This window comes from Dermochelys coriacea, chromosome 10, assembly GCF_009764565.3.
Source record: "Dermochelys coriacea isolate rDerCor1 chromosome 10, rDerCor1.pri.v4, whole genome shotgun sequence".
Taxonomy (NCBI): Eukaryota; Metazoa; Chordata; order Testudines; family Dermochelyidae; genus Dermochelys; species Dermochelys coriacea.
The window spans coordinates 11294798-11319292 of NC_050077.1; the positions used below are offsets into that span (position 1 = coordinate 11294798).

Consider the following 24495-nt stretch of genomic DNA (forward strand, 5'->3'; position numbering starts at 1 on the left):
GCGTGGCGGTGCGGAGGCAGTGCGGCGCAGTGGCGTGGTGGCGAGGGCGCGCTGGCGTGGCGGTGCGGAGGCAGTGCGGCGCAGTGGCGTGGTTGCGAGGTCGCAGTGGCGTGGAGGCGAGGGCGCAGTGGCGTGGCGGTGCGGAGGCAGTGCGGTGTAGTGGCGTGGTGGCGAGGGCGCGCTGGCGTGGTGGCGAGGGCGCGCTGGCGTGGCGGTGCGGAGGCAGTGCGGCGCAGTGGCGTGGTGGCGAGGTCGCAGTGGCGTGGTGGCGAGGGCGCAGTGGCGTGGCGGTGCGGAGGCAGTGCGGTGCAGTGACGTGGTGGTGAGGGCGCGCTGGCGTGGTGGCGGGGGCGCGCTGGCGTGGTGGTGCGGAGGTAGTGCGGCGCAGTGGCTTGGTGACGAGGTCGCAGTGGCGTGGCGGTGCGGAGGTAGTGCGGCGCAGTGGCGTGGTGGCGAGGGCGCGCTGGCGTGGCGGTGCGGAGGCAGTGCAGCGCAGTGGCGTGGTGGCGAGGGCGCGCTGGCGTGGTGGCGAGGGCGCGCTGGCGTGGCGGTGCGGAGGCAGTGCGGCGCAGTGACGTGGTGGTGAGGGCGCGCTGGCGTGGTGGCGAGGGCGCGCTGGCGTGGCGGTGCGGAGGCAGTGCGGCGCAGTGGCGTGGTGGCGAGGTCGCAGTGGCGTGGAGGCGAGGGCGCAGTGGCGTGGCGGTGCGGAGGCAGTGCGGTGTAGTGGCGTGGTGGCGAGGGCGCGCTGGCGTGGTGGCGAGGGCGCGCTGGCGTGGCGGTGCGGAGGCAGTGCGGCGCAGTGGCGTGGTGGCGAGGTCGCAGTGGCGTGGTGGCGAGGGCGCAGTGGCGTGGCGGTGCGGAGGCAGTGCGGCGCAGTGGCGTGGTGGCGAGGTCGCAGTGGCGTGGTGGCGAGGGCGCAGTGGCGTGGCGGTGCGGAGGCAGTGCGGTGCAGTGGCGTGGTGGCAAGGGCGCGCTGGCGTGGTGGCGAGGGCGCAGTGGCATGGCGGTGCAGAAGCAGTGCGGTGCAGTGACGTGGTGGCGAGGGCGCAGTGGCGTGGCGGTGCGGAGGCAGTGCGGTGCAGTGGCGTGGTGGCGAGGGCGCAGTGGCGTGGTGGCGAGGGCGCAGTGGCGTGGCGGTGCGGAGGCAGTGCGGTGCAGTGACGTGGTGGTGCGGGCGCGCTGGCGTGGTGGTGCGGAGGTAGTGCGGCGCAGTGGCTTGGTGGCGAGGTCGCAGTGGCGTGGCGGTGCGGAGGTAGTGCGGCGCAGTGGCGTGGTGGCGAGGGCGCGCTGGCGTGGCGGTGCGGAGGCAGTGTGGCGCAGTGGCGTGGTGGCGAGGTCGCAGTGGCGTGGCGGTGCGGAGGCAGTGCGGTGCAGTGACGTGGTGGTGAGGGCGCGCTGGCGTGGTGGTGCGGAGGTAGTGCGGCGCAGTGGCGTGGTGGCGAGGTCGCAGTGGCGTGGCGGTGCGGAGGTAGTGCGGCGCAGTGGCGTGGTGGCGAGGTTGCAGTGGCGTGGTGGCGAGGGCGCGCTGGCGTGGCGGTGCGGAGGCAGTGCGGCGCAGTGGCGTGGTGGCGAGGGCGCGCTGGCGTGGTGGCGGGGGCGCGCTGGCGTGGTGGTGCGGAGGTAGTGCGGCGCAGTGGCGTGGTGGCGAGGTCGCAGTGGCGTGGTGGCGAGGGCGTGTTGGCGTGGCGGTGCGGAGGCAGTGCGGTGCAGTGACGTGGTGGTGAGGGCGCGCTGGCGTGGTGGTGCGGAGGTAGTGCGGCGCAGTGGCGTGGTGGCGAGGTCGCAGTGGCGTGGCGGTGCGGAGGTAGTGCGGCGCAGTGGCGTGGTGGCGAGGGCGCGCTGGCGTGGCGGTGCGGAGGCAGTGCGGCGCAGTGGCGTGGTGGCGAGGTCGCATTGGCGTGGTGGCGAGGGCGTAGTGGCGTGGCGGTGCGGAGGCAGTGCGGTGCAGTGACGTGGTGGTGAGGGCGCGCTGGCGTGGTGGCGGGGGCGCGCTGGCGTGGTGGTGCGGAGGTAGTGCGGCGCAGTGGCTTGGTGGCGAGGTCGCAGTGGCGTGGCGGTGCGGAGGTAGTGCGGCGCAGTGGCGTGGTGGCGAGGTCGCAGTGGCGTGGCGGTGCGGAGGTAGTGCGGCGCAGTGGCGTGGTGGCGAGGGCGCGCTGGCGTGCCGGTGCGGAGGCAGTGCGGCGCAGTGGCGTGGTGGCGAGGTTGCAGTGGCGTGGTGGCGGGGGCGCGCTGGCGTGGCGGTGCGGAGGTAGTGCGGCGCAGTGGCGTGGTGGCGAGGGCGCGCTGGCGTGGCGGTGCGGAGGCAGTGCGGCGCAGTGGCGTGGTGGCGAGGGCGCGCTGGCGTGGTGGCGAGGGCGCAGTGGCATGGCGGTGCAGAGGCAGTGCGGCGCAGTGGCGTGGTGGCTGGGGCGCGCTGGCGTGGTGGTGCGGAGGTAGTGCGGCGCAGTGGCGTGGTGGCGAGGGTGCAGTGGCGTGGCGGTGCGGAGGCAGTGCGGCGCAGTGGCGTGGTGGCGAGGGCGCGCTGGCGTGGCGGTGCGGAGGAAGTGCGGTGCAGTGGCGTGGTGGCGAGGGCGCAGTGGCGTGGCGGTGCGGAGGCAGTGCGGCGTAGTGGCGTGGTGGCGAGGGCGCGCTGGCGTGGTGGCGAGGGCGCAGTGGCGTGGCGGTGCGGAGGCAGTGCGGCGCAGTGGCGTGGTGGCGAGGGCGCGCTGGCGTGGCGGTGCGGAGGCAGTGCGGCGCAGTGGCGTGGTGGCGAGGTTGCAGTGGCGTGGTGGCGAGGGCGCGCTGGCGTGGCGGTGCGGAGGTAGTGCGGCGCAGTGGCGTGGTGGCGAGGGCGCGCTGGCGTGGCGGTGCGGAGGCAGTGCGGCGCAGTGGCGTGGTGGCTGGGGCGCGCTGGCGTGGTGGTGCGGAGGTAGTGCGGCGCAGTGGCTTGGTGACGAGGTCGCAGTGGCGTGGCGGTGCGGAGGTAGTGCGGCGCAGTGGCGTGGTGGCGAGGGCGCGCTGGCGTGGCGGTGCGGAGGCAGTGCGGCGCAGTGGCGTGGTGGCGAGGGCGCAGTGGCGTGGTGGCGAGGGCGCGCTGGCGTGGCGGTGCGGAGGCAGTACGGCGCAGTGGCGTGGTGGCGAGGGCGCGCTGGCGTGGTGGCGGGGGCGCGCTGGCGTGGTGGTGCGGAGGTAGTGCGGCGCAGTGGCTTGGTGGCGAGGTCGCAGTGGCGTGGCGGTGCGGAGGTAGTGCGGCGCAGTGGCGTGGTGGCGAGGGCGCGCTGGCGTGCCGGTGCGGAGGCAGTGCGGCGCAGTGGCGTGGTGGCGAGGGCGCGCTGGCGTGCCGGTGCGGAGGCAGTGCGGCGCAGTGGCGTGGTGGCGAGGGCGCAGTGGCGTGGTGGCGAGGGCGCGCTGGCGTGGCGGTGCGGAGGCAGTGCGGCGCAGTGGCGTGGTGGCGAGGGCGCGCTGGCGTGCCGGTGCGGAGGCAGTGCGGCGCAGTGGCGTGGTGGCGAGGGCGCAGTGGCGTGGTGGCGAGGGCGCGCTGGCGTGCCGGTGCAGTGAGCTGGTGTGATGATGGGGCGCTGGCGTGCCGGTGACCCAGGCCTGGGTCCAAGACCCCCTCCCCGGGCTGAGACCTCGCACACTCGTTTCACGGCGGGCGCCGGGGGGCGTGGCCGGCGGCGGGCGGCACCAATGGGAAGGAGGCGGGGGGCGGGGCCAGCCGGGGGGGCGGGGGAGTCTCCGCGAACAAAGAGCGAGCGGCCGGGCTGGCAGCGCGGGGCGCGCACGGGAGGGAGCCGCTCACCTGAGCCGGAGCCGGAGCCGCCATGCCGGGGAAGGCGCCGCCCGGGAGCAGCGGGGGCCCGGCCGCCTGATTCGAGGGAGCCAGCGCGAGAGAGCGGAGCCGGCGGCGCTTCCTTCCCGCCCATGGCAGCGACAGGCGGCGGCTGCGGGTGAGCCGGGGGCCGCGGCTCGGGTCTCGGAGGCAGCGGTGGGCAGGGCCGGGCCGGGCCGGGCCGGGCCGGGCATGGCGGGGGTCAGCTACTCGCCGCCCTGGTGGGTGAGTCTCCTGCACCGCCTGCCGCACGTCAGCCTGCGCTGGGAGGCCGCCAGCGCCGACTTCCGCCCGGAGGACGCCGATTACCAGCAGGTGAGGGGCCGCCTGTGGGGGCAGGGTCTCGTCAGTATCGCCTCAGACACCCCCCCCCCCTCGATTGGCGTGTGCTGCGCCCCCCTCCCATGGGGTAGATCCCCCGGCGGGGGGGGGGGGTCTGTCCTGGCCTCCCCCTCCCATGGGGTAGATCCCCCGGCGGGGGGGGGGGGTCTGTCCTGGCCTCCCCCTCCCATGGGGTAGATCCCCCGGCGGGGGGGGGGGGGGTCTGTCCTGGCCTCCCCCTCCCATGGGGTAGATCCCCCGGGGGGGGGGGGGGGGGTCTGTCCTGGCCTCCCCCTCCCATGGGGTAGATCCCCCGGCGGGGGGGGGGGGGTCTGTCCTGGCCTCCCCCTCCCATGGGGTAGATCCCCCGGCGGGGGGGGGGGGGGTCTGTCCTGGCCTCCCCCTCCCATGGGGTAGATCCCCCGGGGGGGGGGGGGGGTCTGTCCTGGCCTCCCCCTCCCATGGGGTAGATCCCCCGGCGGGGGGGGGGGGTCTGTCCTGGCCTCCCCCTCCCATGGGGTAGATCCCCCGGCGGGGGGGGGGGTCTGTCCTGGCCTCCCCCTGCCATGGGGCAGGTTGCCCTTTCTGACTGCAGTCTATAATACATCTCTTCTGTACTCTCTCTTCTCGCCCCCCCACCCCAAGAGAGGCAGGAAATTATTTAGCCCCGGAACAATAGCACTAACCCTGAGCTCCTTTGAGAGCAACCGAAGTCCTCCTTCCTCTGGGGGAGGGTAAACCACCAGCCCCTTAGGCCCAGCTGCCAGATGGGGATGTGGCTCCTTGGGCTGGAAAGTGTAACACTGCCGCAGGCCGAGCTGCCCAGGTGAGGCACAAGCTCTGCCTTCTGTCCTGTGGCTGAATGATAAGTACTTGCCTTTCCTAACAGCTGTGCTGCCACTTCGTACAAAATATCCCGTTGTACATAGGATTGGAGTGGTGGTTCAGATAGCTCAGCACCCTGCCTTTGTTGGGACTCAGTGAAATGTTCAGCGTCTCTTTCTGAAGCCATCTAAAATGCTTGGTTGACAGAAGGCTTAGTAGCTACATAGGACCAAGCGTGTGAGGAGACACTGGCAGAATACTTGTGTCCTTTGCGTTGCTTAACCTGTACTTGGGTGACACTCTGTCTAATTAGAATGATGGTGGAGTGGATCTGTGTATTCTAACATCTGTGTTCTCTGCTGCCATCTTAGACTGGAGCTGCAGTGATTCTACTGCCTCGTTGTGCCACGCTCTTTGGCTTTGAAAACACCATTTTGCTTCACTGAATATACTTAGTTCTGTAGGGCACCACGATACCATAATGCAGAAATGGGAAGGCATCTACAGTGCTTATATACTGTAAAGAGATACTGCTAGCTAAAAGATTCCTATAGTATCTTTGATTTTAAGTAGCTTCAGATTGCAGAATTGATTATAGCAAAGGCTGTTCTTGGCTCTCTCTCTCTTTATTTAATAATAAAAAAATGGGTAGGTGACTACAAAAATGTCTATGAATCTGAGAGCAAAATTGTCTTCTGATCTTCAACCTTGGTCTTTCTCGTCTTAACTCATTTGAATTTCCTTGGTTTGAGGAGAAATCAAGATGTGCAATTTTTGTTTGTTTTTTTTTTAAAAAAAAACAAACAAACAAACCCCGAAACTACATATGTCCAATGTTTTAGCTTGCTTCTGTGGACTGGGGTAGCTGCCTCCTGTAGTGAAACAAGGAGAGTGAGGTATTGAAGAGGAGAAACAGAAGTGCAAGATGGGGAAAACTGTTCTTGAATTATGAAAGAAACACACTAGTCTGTCACTGAATATATATCTGATATGCTTGTGTTTTTAATAGTTTAAAATAGAAGTACTATTTAAGTACTGTATGCTCTGTGTATACATCATAAAATACTCTCTCACAGTAGTTCTGTTGAGACTTAGTATTACAGTGAAGTCTCAGGGTTGGTAAGCCTCCTGTTGTTCCTGCCTTGCACAGTTGCAAAAAGTGTGTTAGTTAAGGACTTGTTTTTGCCATTGCTGTATGGCTATTTTAACTTCAGTCAAACCAGAAATCGAGGGTGTAAGTTGTGTGTGTTTTGAATGTCAACCCTGCCTATTTCAGTGTTTATGTATAGCACGTAACCTCTGCAGCTCCATGAACAAATGTAAAGATAGTAGCAGTGTTCCATTGTGTTGCTGACTCTGTAATGAAGATGCTTTGATTCTGGAAATGGAAAGACATGTCAAGGATGTGTGTGCATGTGTGCAAAGCATAATATAATACAATAAAACTAGAAAATTTAATCTGGTGGTCAAAGTAACATTGCAATCACTTCCTTCCTCTATAAATTGTTCTGAAGGCTTCCTGGTTTGAAAGCTTGTTTTCTCTGTATTTTGAATATCCTTTTTGTTCCATTACAGTTCACACAAACCTTTTTTTTTTTTTTTCCTGCTAAATACAACACAAGTAACTTAATGTGCTCCATTCTTCATGCACTTTAAGTATTTAAAATATAGGCACTTCTGTTTTAACTGGTTCTTGGAATTTGCAAAAAAAAAAAAAAAAAATCTCCGAGCATATGGTGATGGTGCATTTTCCCCTGCCCCCTGGCTTTCAGTACCTAGAAAGGTAGTTTTTCCTATATTAAATGTAAGCATGCAGTGGGGCAGCTTGTAGTTCTATCAATGTCCTTGATTGCACTCTACTGAGCTAACTGGAACTGACAGTAAGGCTGGAGACTTCATTGGTGCACTCGATCCTTTTGCTCTCCTATATTTAGTGAGGAGGGACAGGAGAATATGCTTTTATTGGTCTCCTGAGAATTGTCAAGCCACTAGATAGACCCTTGTCATGAGCTGATATCCACACACTTACCAACAGAGCTTCTGAGTAAATCAGAATTGGAATGGAAATACTTTCTTAAGGAAACAGCATCCTGCTCCTTCATCAGTCCTTGGGGTGGGGGGGAGGAACTTTTCTTAATTGAAGAAAAGAGGATATTTTCAGTTCCCCTTAAAATAGACTAATAAAGATGTTTCAGAGTAGCAGCTGTGTTAGTCTTTATTCGTCAAAAAGAAAAGGAGTACTTGTGGCACCTTAGACTAATACATTTATTTAAGCATAAGCTTTCGTGAGCTCACGAAAGCTTATGCTTAAATAAATGTTAGTCTCTAAGGTGCCACAAGTACTCCTTTTCTTTTTGACGAATAAAGATGGTGATCTTGAAAGCTGTCTTCTTGTATTCGTATTTGGATGAAACAGGGATGCTGGAAATGCATGAACTTTAATGGCTACTGTGACATAGCACAGAACGGTGGCATTTCAAACATAGTACCAGTATTGATTTAGCCTCTGCTTTGTAGGTGTAGTATGGCTTTTTTTTTTTTTCTCCCAGGTGGATTGGTAAGATCAAATAGGTCTTTCCATGATTAGTGTAATGAGTAAGATACCATTTAGCTCAATGGAAGCTATTTGATGTCTGCTGAAACCTGTGTAATGCTCGTGTGGTTTTAAGTTGAACCCATTCTGCTTGTCTTTGAAGTCTGAATCCTTCCTGTGTCTATTGGGACCCTTGTGTGTACACATGTGGAGCTTGTAATTGGTAGCTCTGTTCTGCATGTAATAAGACAGTGCTGTCCTGTCTCTATGCTTATTTGCCTGGAGATAGCTGTGACCAGTTGTGTTCTAGTAATGGGGCTACATCCTTTTTGTCTGTGAGAACATGAGGGATCTTTATGGCAAGTGTGCCATAGTCTCTGTCTCAACTGGAGGGGGTGGTATGGCTATACCCTTTTGCTGGCTGTTGAGGGCCTGTAAACAACCTTTTTGTGTTGGCTTTTCATGCCCTTCCACCTTCTGTCACTATATGGTCAACTGACAGGTTAGAACAGGCTGTGTTGGAAGAGGAGAATGGGCCCTCCAGTATGGATTAGGTTGGTTATTCTTGAAGAGCTTCTCATTTTCTCTTCTGGTGTTATTAACTTAAGTCCAAAGTGGGGCTTTAAATGCTTCACATCAGTTATAGCAAATTGCTCCTTCCTCCATAGGAAGAGTTGGGTAGGTAACTAGGGGAGAAGAGGAAAGGAGACAGTAGTTATGCAACTCCTAACTAGATTAGGATGAAGGAAGAGGTTTCCCTCTGTTTCTGGGGTTAGAGGCACTCTGCTTTCATGTTTCTGGCTTCCATGTGTTGCTTTGAGGGTTGCATCTACTGAAATCACTCTAGAGCAGGGGTTCTCTCAACAAATTTTTGGGTGGCCTTAGAGTGCAGCCACCAACTCTTGCTGGTGGCCACTCTGACAATTTTTGCTTAAAATACTTTAACTTTAGGAAAAACAAAGACACATGTCCAAATCCTTATAATTGATGTAGGGTTTTTTGCAGACTCAATTTAAAAAAGTACAGTTTTCTAGTCATTACTGGACCTAAACAGAATAGAAACACAAGGTGCTTTGAAGGTGTATGTGTGGGTTTTGTTTTTTTAAGACTTGCTAGCTAGCAAATCTGTTGTGAAAAGTGACATTTTTGTATAATTGTTAATATCACTTTTCACAGCAGACTTACTCAGCCCCAGCAAGCTAGGAGACAAATTAAGCCCTGGATGGGGAGGTGGGTAGGGGGCCAAGAGGTGATAGGGGGCTAGATGAGAGGCAGCGGGAGAGATGGGGGATGTGAGCCTGGGGCCCTAGTGCACAGATGGGGACTGGAGGAGGCTGTGAGGGCCAGGGGTGATGTGCGGGGGGGGGGGGGGTGAGCCTGTGGCTAGGGGATGGAGCCTGCTGCTGCACAACTAGAGCCTGTCATCCACCACCCCAGGGCTTAAGCCTGAAGCCTCAGCCCATGGGGGACTTGTGCTGGCTGCCTGCTCCTACAGTGTTTGTGGCTGTCAAAGGGGACCGAGACCAGCCCCTGCTGGCGGCCCTCGGGGAGGGTTACTCCCTGCCCCCCCATCACCCAAAAGGCTGTGGCTGCAAGAAAAGTCCCTGGTGGCCACATTTGAGAAACGCTGCTCTGGGGCATCTTCTCAGATAGACCAGGTCACCCCCCTCCCCCTTGCATGGCCAGTCCTTGCTTACACACAGCCCCCCAGTCTGAAGCAAATACTCACTAGCAACCACACACCACATGACACAACCGCTAACCCGGGAACCTATTCTTGCAACAAAGCCCGTTGCCAACTCTGTCCACATATCTATTCTGGGGACACCATCATAGGGCCTAATCACATCAGCCACACTATCAGAGGCTCGTTCATCTGCGCATCTACCAATGTGATATATGCCATCATGTGCCAGCAATGCCCCTCTGCCATGTACATTGGCCAAACTGGACAGTCTTTACGTAAAAGAATGAATGGACACAAATCGGACGTCAAGAGTTATAACATTCAAAAACCAGTCGGAGAACACTTCAGTCTCTCTGGTCACTCAATTACAGACCTGAGGGTGGCTATCCTTCAACAAAAAAACTTCAAAAACAGATTCCGAGAGACTGCTGAGTTGGAATTAATTTGCAAACTGGATACAATTAACTTAGGCTTGAATAGAGACTGGGAGTGGATGAGTCATTACACAAAGTAAAACTATTTCTCCCCCCACCCCACCCCCCACTGTTCCTCAGTTGTTGTTAACTGCTGGAAATAGCCTACCTTGCTTGTCACCATGAAAGGTTTTCCTCCTCTCCCCCTCCCCCCCGCTGGTGATGGCTTATCTTAAATGATCATTCTCCTTACCGTGTGTATGATAAAACCCATTGTTTCGTGTTCTCTGTGTGTGTATATAAATCTCTCCTCTGTGTTTTTTCCACCAAATGCATCCGATGAAGTGAGCTGTAGCTCATGAAAGCTTATGCTCAAATAAACTTGTTAGTCTCTAAGGTGCCACAAGTACTCCTTTTTCTTTTTGCCAATACAGACTAACACGGCTGCTACTCTGAAATCTGGGATAGAACAGTTATATCTTGAGTTAAGCAGTTGTTTCAGCTCTATCCTCCTCCTAAGTCATACTGCAGTGTTCCTTTAAAGCTTATTTTGCAGCGAGTCATAAGGTGGAAATGAAACCAAACCTATGTTGCTTTTGAAGGACAGTACTATCTCAAGTTCTTATGCTTTTTACTGTGCTAAATTTCCAGAAAATAGTCATACCAATGCTGTCAAATTAACCTTGTTTCCAGTCCACCAGATCAGCAAGGTTTCTCTGCAGCTTGTGCTATTGTCCCTGACTAAAGCCATGTAGGAATGTAAAAACTCTTTATTTGCCCAGGTGACCTGAGTGTTGTGCCACCCAATTTATGGTGCTGAGAGTAGAGCTGGCCAGAAGCCTCTTTCAGGAATGTCCTTCCTGGTGAAAGGATGAGCTGAAGTCCTAAGAGGCTTTTTAACACAGCAGAGCTGTTGCTAATGGGATGTCCTAGGAGTGACTGCTGCTTGGTACTAATACCATCAAAAGGGAAGTTTCAATAGCAGCTGTTAACATATTTTACTATAACTGTTCTTAACTGTTGTAAGCACTTGGATGTGTGGTGTTTTATAAATAGACTTGGAAGGATTAGATTTTGATTGGTAATGTTGGCAAACGTGGATTTCACCATGCACGCGCACAAACTGACATATTTCCATTGATTGACATTTATAAGTAGGCAACATAAGAAAAATGCTACTTGAGAACTAATTTAGAATTTGATTTAAGGATATTTACTTTCTATATTTTGACATGAGATGTTGACAATTTGTGTATTTTAACAGTTAAACTTTAATTTTTTGAATCTCAATGTCTACTAGTGTTAAATATTGTCTGACCGCTCTCTAATTTCTGACAACTTTGAACATTAACATTTTTTAAGCATTTATCCATTTATCAATTAAAGAAGCCTGCTAAGCCTATATATGAACAAATAAGGGCTATGAAAGCTTACTCGCAGCTTTATCTGTGTGCCTTAGTCATTACCTCAATTTAGGTCTTGCAGAAAGCTGATAAAACATCTCTGAATCGCTGCAAAATGGCAAAGTCCTCTGGAGTCTCTCTTTTATACACTAGACCTATTTCACTTGTGACTAGATTATCTTGCACCTCTAGAGCACTTTGTTCTAAAGGCATCTAACTACAGCATCATAGGCTTTGTCTAAACAATATATATATTTTTTCCCCTTAAATTCTACCATTACTACCACCTGTGTGGCTCTCTGGAAAGGGGCTAGAATAGACAGCAATTGTGGGGAGGCCTAGAATAGACAAAGTACAGGCAGCCTCTGGCATCTGAATGGTCATGTCACTTACACCTGCTCTGAACAAGGTTAGATGACATGGTGATTAAACCATTGGTAGCTGGCTTATGCCATTTTTTCCACCACTGGTGGAGTTGAAGGGATGGTGGCAATGGGTCTACACTAGACTAATTCTCACCATTGGGGGCAATCCCTACTGTGATGTCAACCAGCTGTTCCCTTGGGTACACCTCCACCTCTACCAGAGCGCTTCTGTTGTAGTACCATCTCTCAACTCCACTAGTTAGGCTAGCGATTAGCTTGCTGTACCGTGATTCTGGAGATGAAGGACTAGCTTGGTGCTACATTAAATTCCACTGATGCTTCACTTTGGTTTGCAGACTTCAGTTTAGTGCATGGTTTTTGTGTAGATTTGGGGAGGAAGTTCAGCAAGACTGATTCCATCTGGTACTTTCTAGCTCTACAAGGTCCTTGCCCTACATGTAAATTTTTTGAGTATTTCTTGGATGGAGAAACTCAGTACAGACTAAGCTACCAAAGAACTTGGATTAGAGACATTGTTGTAGAACTTCCGCTACTGTACTGGTGTCTCACTCCAATACTGAAACCCAAGAGCATCTCTGTAAATTCAAAACACGTGGAGTTGGATGATGTGTTCTTGTCCAGTTACTAGTTGGCTCAAAGTAAGAGGGTAATCTGTCTCTTTTAGATGGGTTAGCCTTGAAGTTTCTTTCAAGGCTAAATGGCCTGTTTTTCCAGGTCCGGTCTACTAGCCTGAGATAGCAGTAATTCTTTTCTATAGTATGAGGAGAGGCTGGGTTGTGGGAGGTTTCAGAGTAGCAGTTGGGTTAGTCTGTATCAGCAAAAAGAGCAGGAGTACTTGTGGCACCTTAGAGTATCCTTGGGAGTCCATTGTTGCTCTCCAGTGAAGCTAAAGTTGCATTTAGGTCTCTCAAATTGGTGGCGCCTCCCCCAGTTTCCCATGGCCTAAAATTGAGTAGCTATTATGCCTCCATCAGCAAATGGATATTGTAGCCTGATCTTGTCATTCTTTGTTCAGACAGGGGCATGGAAGTGGCAGCCTGGTGTAGCAACATAACGTACGCCAAAATGCAAACACTTTATTTAAAAAGTCTCTCTAGCAAACCATGCAAGTTGGGGTTTGTGTGGGCTGTGCATTTAGCCCTGTAGCAACATCTGGTATATAGGCAGGAGAAAGTGAACTCTTGTCAGCTTTCTGTCTGCAGGGTCACTTGCTCACTGATCCAGGCTGCACTGCTGCATTTTCGGCTAGTCCCCTGAGAATTGTCTGTCTGCTGGAAACAACAAACTTCTGATTAGAGGTAAGCTAATCAGAACAACAGTTGCTGAGAATGCATCATTTTAATAGACCATGGTGCATGCAAATGGCTACTTGGCTAGAGGAATGTCTAACTCCTGGCCATCTCATCAAGGCAGAATATGGGATTAATTTTAACTTCATTCTGGAGAATGCACATTCTCTCGCCAGTGCTGTTGAGTGCTGGTTTTAGGAAATCTTTATAGAGCATGTGTCTGTTAGACAGTATCCTGCTGGGTCTTAGCTGGAATAAAAACCTAAGTTTAAAAGCATTAGAAATCTAATCAGCTGATCAGCCATTGGCATTTTGACGGCTGCTGCTGCTTGTAAATTGAACCCCTTTTTTTTCCTGCTGGAGATACTTTTGCAGAATATGGTTGGTTAGGCTTTACAGCCTTATACCTATCTATCTGGTTTAGGTCAAATTTAAGAGTTAAATCTCTTTTTAAAAAAAAAAAAAAAAAAAATCACAAGCAACTGGTGCTTTATTTATAAATCCTCTGGTCGTGTTTCTGCACTGAGCTGCTTGCATTTGTCTTGCCAGTTCTGTTTCCTTGCTGGAGTTTAAGTAGGTGGTTATGCCTATAGTGTAGGTGTAGTTCTTAAGCAGACAGCTGTCAAGTGTTGGAAGAGGGTGTTCTTGTTGGTATTTAATTATTTTTGTGCTTAAAAATGCTGAGAGTTCCTGAAATGGTCTTCATTTGCTTGACCAGGTGAATTGAACATAGTGCACTTATCACTTGATTTTCTGTATACCTAGAAGGAATCATGCCTGTTGCTGTGTGTGTGTGCGCGTGTCTGCTTTTTTTAACTCTAATTTTTTTTATTTTTTTGATTGTGGAGGGGATTGGGGGGGCAGTGTTGCTTATTGCTATAAATCATCTTCGTTTTCAGATTGGAGTATGGATGGATATAAATATTTCAGTGTTTTGAGGTGGCCTTATTTCTATCCCTCTTTCCCAGGGCAAAAACTGAGAATGTGGATAGTATTCTATTGGGTGCACCTCACAAACACAATTTTAAGTTGCCAGAGGACTCTTGAATCTAGCTTTGAAACTGACTTCTGGTGTCAGATGAGTGGATGACAAGCAGAACTGATTCTGCTCTTCGTCTTTTGCTGCTTTGCCTTTCTTTGGATGGCATTTTCTCACCTTATGTCTTATGAAAAGCTCTTGTTTAAATGCTAATTTTGAGCCAATAAATCAGCACAGTTTCAATTAGAAGCTTGTGTGGGTTTTTTTTAATAGACTGACTTTTGCATGCTGAGAGAGTGAGAGAGTCTCACCCTGAAGAATATATCCCATTAGACATGACACTGGAGATTAAGGGTGGGAATCTAGGTGGCTTTGCCCTAATTAATCCACAGCTTTGAAATGTGTGTTAAGGAGCTGTATACAAGGATTAGTTTCTTGCTTCCTTGTCCCTTCCTACTAATGCTTGGGGTCATAGATTTTCTTTTGAATATTCTAAACATAGAGGATTAAGTTTAGTATCCTGCCTGGTCTTTTGAGGTAGTATCTTCTTTTTCATTACCTGTGTGCAAAAGGTAAGGTCCTGAATTATTGTCTTGTGCCGCCTGTGTTGTGGTGGAGCTTGCAGTAGAGTGCTGTATGTCATTCCAGTCCTGGAGTCCATCAGAAATTACAAATGGCTATGGCTAGTGGGGAAGGAAGATAGACTTGAAGGCCAAGGGTGTAGTAATGTTGGCTGAGAAACCTATTGGTGGTGCTCAGATTGAGATGCAATCAATTTATGGCTGAGGAGGATTGTGTGGGTGACTAATTTCTATAAAGGGCATAAGAATGAGCTCTTGATAGCTGCTAGGTCCCCTGCCCCCCTTCTTGTTTTCCTGTTAGGTATTCTAGTATTAAGTGGAAGTTGCAATCTCCAGTCCTGCAGCTTGGATGGGTTTTCTAGTAACGGTGATTTGAAATGGAGAAGCATGGCACAGTGTGCCTGGGTTTGTGCAGGTTTTGGCTCCTTGGATATCCAAACATCTGAGCTTCGGGTTGGGTTTTTAACTACTCTGGAAATATCAGGAATGTGGAATCTTGTCTTGCCTTCCCCATCTTTCTGAAATTCTCCTTATATGTGGACTGGAGGCTCTCTGCCCTTAACTGAAGAGATAGGGAGAGTTTATTAAATATCCAGCAATTTGTTTAGCTCTGAGATTGACATATGAGCAAAACTCAGTTTGAATAAAAATTGGCTTCCCCTTAAGTCAGATTTCACTTGGTGTACGATGTCCTCTTATTACTTTTTCTGCACAAGATCTTAGGGTTGGTGACTTCCTGTCTTCAGTCTCCACACTGCAGAGTGCACAAGGTACTGGTGCTCCTCACAGGACCAGAAGAGAAGTCACTTCAGCACTGTGATAGATGGGGAGTGTCACAGTTCAGGGCAACTGCACATGTAGTTCCCCTTAGCGGGTGCCTTTGTTGGGCCACCGCTCAGGCTTCCAGCTTCCCAGCTGTTGCCTTTCTAGAAGTAGACCTAAAAAGAAAAAGAGTACTTGTGGCACCTTAGAGACTAACAAATTTATTAGAGCATAAGCTTTCGTGAGCTACAGCTCACTTCATCGGATGCATCCAATGAAGTGAGCTGTAGCTCACGAAAGCTTATGCTCTAATAAATTTATTAGCCTTTAAGGTGCCACAAGTACTCGAGATCCACTTCCTGGACACTACGGTGCTAATAAGCAATGGTCACATAAACACCACCCTATATCGGAAACCTACTGACCGCTATTCCTACCTACATGCCTCTAGCTTTCATCCAGATCATACCACTCGATCCATTGTCTACAGCCAAGCGCTACGATATAACCGCATTTGCTCCAACCCCTCAGACAGAGACAAACACCTACAAGATCTCTATCATGCATTCCTACAACTACAATACCCACCTGCTGAAGTGAAGAAACAGATTGACAGAGCCAGAAGAGTACCCAGAAGTCACCTACTACAGGACAGGCCCAACAAAGAAAACAACAGAACTCCACTAGCCATCACCTTCAGCCCCCAACTAAAACCTCTCCAACGCATCATCAAGGATCTACAATCTATCCTGAAGGACGACCCATCACTCTCACAGATCTTGGGAGATAGACCAGTCCTTGCTTACAGACAGCCCCCCAATCTGAAGCAAATACTCACCAGCAACCACACACCACACAACAGAACCACTAACCCAGGAACCTATCCTTGCAACAAAGCCCGTTGCCAACTCTGTCCACATATCTATTCAGGGGACACCATCATAGGACCTAATCACATCAGCCACACCATCAGAGGCTCGTTCACCTGCGCATCTACCAATGTGATATATGCCATCATGTGCCAGCAATGCCCCTCTGCCATGTACATTGGCCAAACTGGACAGTCTCTACGTAAAAGAATGAATGGACACAAATCAGACGTCAAGAATTATAACATTCAAAAACCAGTTGGAGAACACTTCAATCTCTCTGGTCACTCGATTACAGACCTAAGAGTGGCTATACTTCAACAAAAAAGCTTCAGAAACAGACTCCAACGAGAGACTGCTGAATTGGAATTAATTTGCAAACTGGATACAATTAACTTAGGCTTGAATAGAGACTGGGAATGGATGAGTCATTACACAAAGTAAAACTATTTCCCCATGGTATTTCTCCCCCCCCCACCCCACCCCAAGTAAGGAATTAGCCTACCTTGCTTGTCACCATGAAAGGTTTTCCTCCTTCCCCCCCCCCCCCCCCCCGCTGCTGGTGATGGCTTATCTTAAGTGATCACTCTCCTTACAGTGTGTATGATAAACCCATTTGTTTCATGTTCTGTGTGTATATAAATCTCTCCTCTGTGTTTTTTCCACCAAATGCATCCGATGAAGTGAGCTGTAGCTCACGAAAGCTTATGCTCTAATAAATTTGTTAGTCTCTAAGGTGCCACAAGTACTCCTTTTTCTTTTTGCGAATAAGATCTTTTTGTGAGTATGGGGTGTGATGTTTGAGTGGTGCTGACACTGATGCAAATGGCATGTTATCTGTGTTCATCAGCTATAACAAGTCAGAGCTGCTAGCTTGATTTTTCTTTCAAAGAAACATGATTTTCATGTTTTAAAAACAATGAAGAGGCTTTAAGGTAAGTGCCCCATCAATAAACCAAACATTGAATCCAGTTGACTATGTCCAATACTGAATTTTGCAATGATTATTTATAGGTTCACATGAATCAACATCTCATTCAAATTAGACAACTGTCAACTCCAGTTGAATAATCTGAGTAGCAGTTATTGATATTATCCCAAATACAAATGTTATGCAGATTGCCCAAGCTGGTGCAATAGGGGATATTCCTCAAGTTTATGTTGGAGCGGGTCCTTTAAGGCATGGAGACTAGAGATGAGGAATAATCCTTCTTCCTGGGTTACCAAATCATGCCTAGGAGTGCACATCTAATTTAGCTTCACAACACTTATCTTCTAGAAATGTGGTATGGAAGCTTCATTCAGTTAGTGTACAAGTCATTCTTATGGGATAGACTAATATTGATGTTTGTTTGTCCCTGCTATGTGCAGGGAGCACTCCTTTTGGCCTCCAAAATGCTGCTGGTCATGCGTACTGCATAGACCTTTAACAAGCAAGCCTTCCATTCAAAGTTAGAGTTGAAGTGGAATTTTATACTGAAGTTTTAAGTTGAAGCAATTCAACTTCTCTTAACTAATAGTGCTTCCTCATGGGAGAGGTTCACCTGAACACTTATTGGGCTACATTTACAATGTGATGCTTGTTCAGGCGGAGTGTATGTGTGTGAGAGAAAGAAGCAACAAAACCATAAAAGTGGTTATGCCAAAACTATGAACACATAGTTGCACTTGTATATTCATGAATGATCCCAAACTGACTTGTTTAGATAAATTAATTCTAGTTCAAGGGGCAGACAGAGAATTAACTAATGTGAAGATTCATGATTTTAGTAAACGTCAAACTAAAGTACATCTAATAGCGGGGCATGGGGTTATGATTTAAATATACTGTTTGAAAGTATAAAGCAACACTTCAAATCGTGTGTGCATGCAAGCACACTTGTATACCACTGTTGCCTCAAGCTCTTCCTTCTCTCCCTTTAATGATTTTTCCTACTGTCTTCCTCTTGTTTGGATGTGTGCTTTGGTCATCATGGTGTTAGTGGCTTCTCCTCACCCCTAGTTCCTTGGTAGGTTAGTGTGTAGTCACTAACTGCTATACCTGGAATTCTGGTACAGTTTACTAGAAGGTTGAGTGCCCTGGTAAACAAGTGGCTTGCTGATGTTAATGGTTATTTGCATCTTGGCTGAGCTGATAGTAAAGTGCTGATGTTTGAAGCACATGCTTTCACTGACTGAGGTCTGTAGAAGTAATCCAGATTGGAATTGCTGGCCTGTCCTCTGCATTCAACTAGCTTGCAGTTCATAAGGAACTAGCAAATTTTCTTCCCCCCCCCTTCCTTGCTGTCGTGCCCCCCCCGTTTTCAGAATCCTTCATCTTTAAAGACTGACATTCTTGTGGGTGAATGTGACTATGGTCTGAGTTGGGTCACAGAAACCCCCTTGGGACTGCCACCTGATGTGCTGAGACTACCTCTAAACCTGTTTTTCCTGGCAGCTTGGGACTTCAGTACCCTGCCTGGTTGTGCCAGACACACTAGCCTGCTACAAACACAGGCCCAGGTCTGAACCACGTCCCCCAAAAGTTCCAGGCTTAACTGAAAACAGCTTAAGAAGTGCTCCTGTCTCCAACACCCAGATATCCAGTTCCCAATGGGAGCCAAATCAGTTTTACTCTGTATAAAGCTTATACAGGGTAAATTCATAAACTGTTCACCCACTATAACATTGATAGAGAGATGCACAGCGTTTGCTCCCCCAGGAATTAATTACTTGCTCTGGGTTAGTTAATAAGTAAAAAGTGATTTAAGTGGTGCCAAGTAATAACAGAACAAAGTAAGTTACTAAGCAAAATAAAATAAACACACAAGTCTAAGCCTAATACAGTAAGAAACTAAATGCAGGTAAATCTCACCCTCAGAGATGTTCCAATAACCTTCTTTTACAGACTAGACTTCCTCCTAGTCTGGGTCTAACAATGACTCGGACCCCTATAGTTATTGTCCTTTGTTCCAATTTCTTTCAGGCATCTCTTTGGGGTGGAGAGGCTATTTCTTGAGCCTGCTGAAGACAAAATGGAGGGAATTCCAGGGGCTTGTATAGTCTCTCTTGTGGGTGGAAACCCCTCTATCCCCCTGTGTAGAATCACCGCTACAAGATTGAGTTTTGGACAAGTCACATGTCTATGAATGATTCAGCTTTTTGCATTGTTTACATGTTAGTTTGCAAAAAGAAAAGGAGTACTTGTGGCACCTTAGCGACTAACAAATTTATTAGAGCATAAGCTTTCGTGAGCTACAGCTCACTTCATCGGATGTTAGTTTGAACATTCCCAGGAAAGCTTGGATGTGGATTGGAGTCCAAGGTCCATTGTTAGCGAAGTACTCCCAATTACTTGAATAACCCCTTCAATCTGCCCAAATCTGCTTTATGTGCTTCTTTCAACAAACATTTTAAATATAAGCATAGAGCCAGCGCTCATAACTTCAGATATAAAAATGATACATGCATATGACTAAGATGAATACAAGCAGTAGAACATAACCTTTGCAAAGATGTTATACATATTCCAGTCATGTCATATTTACACTCAAAGCGTATTTCTATAAAGCATTATGGGGTGCAACGTCACATATGGCAAGAGGATTTTGGTGTATATTGCTTTTGCAGGCAGGCTCAGTCAGAGGAAGGGTGGGATATGACTGGCCTCCTGCTCTTCCCTCCCCCTTGTACTCCCGCCAGGAAACGCTGAGAAAGTTGAGAGTAATAGAATTCATGAAACTCAAGCTGTGCTTTAGGAGAAATCTGTTTTCAATTTATGTCTGTTCTCTGTGAACCTCAAGCTGAACTGAAATTGTTAAAGTTGAGTGGGGGAAGGGTATCAAATGAATGAAAGTAGCAAAGTCAGCATTCTGAAGTGCCTGTTACACAGTATCTAGCTGCTTCTGCTGCTCTGTATTCAAAGGCTGCTAGTATGTGTTTTGTAACAGCTTCAGAATGCATTTGTAGTCAGCTGCATAAAAGATATTGGCATTCCCCTGCCACATTTGATCTGACTGTCAGTGGTCTGAGTGACAGTGTCTAGGGCATGTCAGACCAGAGTGTGATAGGGAACATATCTGCTGTTGGCATCTGTTTTTTTCCTCATACCCTCCTCCTGTAGTGTCCTTTCAGCACCCTGATTATTAAGGGTGAGAGCTATAATGATAACTTGAAGACCATTGGGGAAATCCTTTGGCTCTTTACTTCCTCACAAAGAGCATGCAAATAAATATTTGTGCGTGTGGTGGTTCAAATTAAACAGTACAGCATATGTGCCAGTGCCTAGGAACACTGTCTGTATATTAAATCATTGAAGGCTTGATCCAGGCTTTTAATCAGATTTGATTTAGCTTTCAAAGTAAATGCATCTTTGTGTATAGAAACTAAGGAAGAGACTGGGAGTGGTTGGTGACTGACCTCTGATGACCTCTTTCCTCCTGACACTGAATAGTAACAGAGAGCAAAGGGTGGAGTGCCTTCAAACACTTTTCATGGAATGTGCAATCAGCTAGTCCTCAAAAATAAACCCAAGTAGAGCCTTTTAACATTCTTTTCCTACTTAGAGTAAAAATAATCTGCCAAGTTTGGTGCTGACAGTTGTAGCTAATAACTTTTAGTTGCCCTCTATAAGAAGGTTCCCAACAATGGGAGTAACAACTTAGTATAGAAAAGGTGTTGTGTTGTCCTCATTGACTCTAAAAGTGAGTGTTTACTCTGAGGTGGAAGAATGGCTGGCTGGATTTTTAACTTCTCATCCAGTTACAGTACAGATGGTAGCTACTTGATTGCTTTCCCTATAGAGGAAGCAAATGCAAAACATGAGACACAGCTACTACTCTGAAACCTAAACTAGCATTGGCAGCCTCTCTACTAATGCTACTTTGATTAGAGAAGGATCTGTGGGAAATGTTAGGAAGATCGGTTGTGTGGACAATACCGAAGTGATATCTGGTCGCTGTTCTATTTAGACAAATCTGATAAATAGGCCTATTCATGCCTTAAGTGTAGGAAATCTATTTTGAAGTCTGATAATACTCTGGGAATGGGTGGTGCGGAGACACTACAAAACTCATTATGGATGGAAATGTCTTCTCAAAAATCAGTTGTTAGCATGTTGACATTCCCCTGAAACTTTTTTTTTTAAGTTCTATTACAGTGGTCAACTTGGTTTGCCCAAGCAGAGTGGAAAGCAACAAGAGCACAGATAGCGAGAACTGTTTTTGTTTTTGTTTTTGTTCCTGATTTAACAGAGTATCAACTTGGATAAGGGCGCTTTTTTTTTTTTTTAAAAAAAAGGCTGCAGGACCTTGGCCAAAGATTTGTTTCCCTTCAGTGTTTCAAATTGTGTGGTTTCCTCTGACCAGTCCATCATTTATTAATGTAATAAGGCTGCCTGCTTCCGCAATCTCTTGTTGGACTACCACTAATTCAGAAGTCTGAGTAATACACAGCTATGGGAGGATACATTCTGTTTTTTCAATGTCTAAAACTGAGAATTCTCTGTGGAGCACTCCTAGACTGATCTAGGTCTAAGATTTTAGTGCACATGTGGCGAATCCAATAACTTAACAAAGTGGACTCAATACTACTAACCGTAGTGAACAGCCTGAACACCACAATTTTAAAGGGTTAGAGTGATCGTCTTTCATCCAGATAAGATCACTGTGGATAAAATTCATGGTGGGCATGAGAGAGAGAGAGATTGGAATATAAAAGTGGTTGATCACTGAAGGCATAATATTTTAACAGGCTTGCAAATGAAACTCTTAACTGCTGGTTTGAGCTTTTCTATCTTGTCCTTCTGCAAGTTAAAGGAAAAATATATTTCAGACTTGGGCTCTTAGGAAAAGCATATTAAACTCTTTCTTTCACAGTCTTGGGCTTATCCTCAATATTAATCTAAAATATGTCCAGTCCCCTTGCTGTCAAGGCAGTTGCTGAATGGACATCTGCTCCACCAGGATGGACTGATATGCTCCCAATGTGTGCATTTTGGAATGCAGCTCTAGAGCTGCAGCGTGAGCCTGTACACAATGCTGGGAGCATTCTACTGGGGTGTAAGTAACAAAGTTGGACACTTGCTCTGGCTCTGCTGCTTTGTATTCATCCTGCTTCGCTTTAGCCTCTGCATTGCCTGCCAGACTTCTCTCCTGGGGCTGTGGGGGCTTCAGCTGTTGGATGTTGGGAGAAGCAGAGTGGTGAACTTGCTACTGATTTGAATTATATTTTTTCTCTTCCTTTCTCCCTCCTGCCAATATGAAATTCTTACCCAGAGAATTACTTGCCAGATCCATACACGAGGAAACATTTTGTCTCCCCAACTCTTTTATCCTCGTCTGCGTTGGCCTGCACTTTCTTGCATCCAGTGAAATACAGCTACCTGTAAAGAATTTCTAGAGCAGACAATCTTTTTGCCCCCAAGAAAACCTTATCTGCAGTGCTGCTTCTACGCTACTGTTGTTGTTCCCACGTAATGGGCTCTTGTGAGCCATGCTATCTTTCTCTCCCTCCCCCTGTTAGTTGACCCATTTTTTTTTTTTGACACTTTTTCCAGTGCAGCAGAGAATTACAAAACCAATCCAAGCAGCGGTAATAGATCATTCAGAGGACAGCATTGAATCTATTTTCAATCAACATTGACTAGGCCCTAGTCTTGGTCAGGACAGGTGATAGAAGCCATCCTCCAAGTATAGTCTTGGACTATCATGTGAAACCCAATTTCTAAATTAAAATGGGTGTCTTTCAGTCAGTCTTCCTGACAATACCCAGTTGGTGAAATAAATAGATAACAAAACACTGGTAAGGATATTCGTTAAGCAGGCTCAAATAAAACTGGAATGTCAGAGTGACTTTCCCATGTTTTGCAAGCTGTCATAAAAATGCCTCTTCAGGAATGTACTGGCCGTATCTGTATCTCCTTTATTGTAATGTATCTAGTTAACTTTTTTTTGTAACTGTCCTCTGAGATTTCTCCCCTTCAGAATCCTGCCCTTGTTGAACAGCATAACAATACTTGACTTGTTTGCCAATCTCCTGAATATCAAGCACTCTTCTAAAACATTTTTAATGGTGGGGGGAGGGGAGAACCTTGGTGTAATGTAACCATGCCCCCAAATTAGGTGGCTAGCCTTGAATGGCTTTCCAATGTTTGGGGATGCACACAATTGGCTGGTTCTGATATTGGTCCCTTGTTTCTTGGCATTCACGAGAGAGAGAGAGAGCCTGTTTTTTCTTTCTGCTGGTGTAATGAACTTGCACTTCATAACTAAGTGCATTAAAGCACATTAAAACAAAAAGCAGATATTTAGCTTTAATTTTGTTGTGTGTAGCAAGACCTTTAAATTTGGGTGCTTGTGGAAGATGACTGGTGCCCTGCAGGGGACCAGCTAAAGGGGAGGACATGTGACCCCTCCCCTCACCACCCCATGCTACCTTGGCGGTGGGGGGCTATGCCCTCCTGCTGTTTTGGCTCCCCCAGCATAGTCATGCAGTTCGCTCCCTGCCCAGGCTCGACTTCTGGGGACAGGAGCTGACTCTGAGCATGCCGGGGGGGTGGGGACTCCAGCTCACTTGGCTGCTGTCCCCAGAAGCTGAGCCTGGGTGAGGGTGCAACCTGCTGCTATTGCAGCCAGATGCTCTCCCAGTCAGCCGCTGCGCCACACTGGCCAGCATCCCAGGCAGCGTGGCTGGAAGAGGCTCTGGCCCTGCCTCTTCTCTTCTATCTCTGGCCCTGCCCCTTCCTCTCCCCTCCAGCAGCTGGTTGCTAGAGGGACATTTGACCCTTTGCCATACCCACATGTTGCCTGGACCTCTTCCCTGTGTCTCTTGAAGAGCTCAACAACTCTGTCCCTTACACTTCTGTAGGAAGCTATATTTCTTGAAGTTGATGATGTCTTTACTAAAAGCCTGGTCCTTACTGAGCCAAGAACTGTGCTGATTGCAACCACATTTAAAAATGGTGGTGGCTCTTGGGATTCTAGCACAGTTTCCCTGGAAAGGATTTATCTGGGAAATACCCTAGTAAACCATACCATCAGACCACCTTATGTTGCAGATTTGTAGGGGCTAAATCTATAGCCCAACATGACTAGTGGTGCTGAGATATTTCCCTGATAAGCAAACGGAACTGAAGCTAACAACTGAATGTAGACATCTTTGCTGTACTGTGTAAGGTGTGTGTGTGTGTGTGTGTGTGTGTGTGTGTGTGTGAGAGAGAGAGAGTGTATTAAAAGCCCCTCAAATGTCATTAAGCAGTACTTGAGTAGGTAGGAAAGGGTTTTGTAGGCTTTCTCAACTGCTTCCAAGGAATGGATCTAACATTATTTTATGCAGCATCTTGGCTGTGGTATGATTTATTTCCAACAGGCACTGAGAGAGCCTCCTACTTCTGTCTCTCTTGCAAATAAGTTTCCAAGCAGAGTTACGTATGCCAGGCACGTACTTAGCTCTGCTAGTTCAAGCTGAGTTAGTCATGCGTTTCAGAGTTAGTCAGATCTGAAACTTTCTCTTGCTTCTGCTCTTTCTGAATCATATTTCCAGTAAAGCACAGTAATCTATAAACAGGAGAATAAAGGGATGGAATGGCTATATGGTTTTTGGACTTGTCACTTTCCACACCCTGATCTTTGGACTAAGCAAATTTCATCTTTCTGTAC

At 48.9% G+C, this 24495-nt stretch overlaps 1 protein-coding gene across 9 annotated transcripts in view; it reads left to right on the forward strand.

The window, feature by feature from the left end:
• The first annotated feature begins 3714 nt into the window (after nucleotides 1–3714).
• Nucleotides 3715–24495, forward strand: part of TTYH3 (tweety family member 3) — a 115026-nt gene continuing 94245 nt past the window's right edge. For 8 of the 9 annotated variants that reach the window (XM_038420061.2, XM_038420065.2, XM_043493956.1 and 5 more), the window contains exon 1: nucleotides 3715–4126. In XM_038420061.2, coding sequence (XP_038275989.1) covers nucleotides 4004–4126 — 123 coding nt within the window. In that variant the 5' untranslated portion in view covers nucleotides 3715–4003. The remainder of the gene's footprint in view (nucleotides 4127–24495) is intronic. The other variant, XM_038420057.2, reaches the window with a different exon arrangement.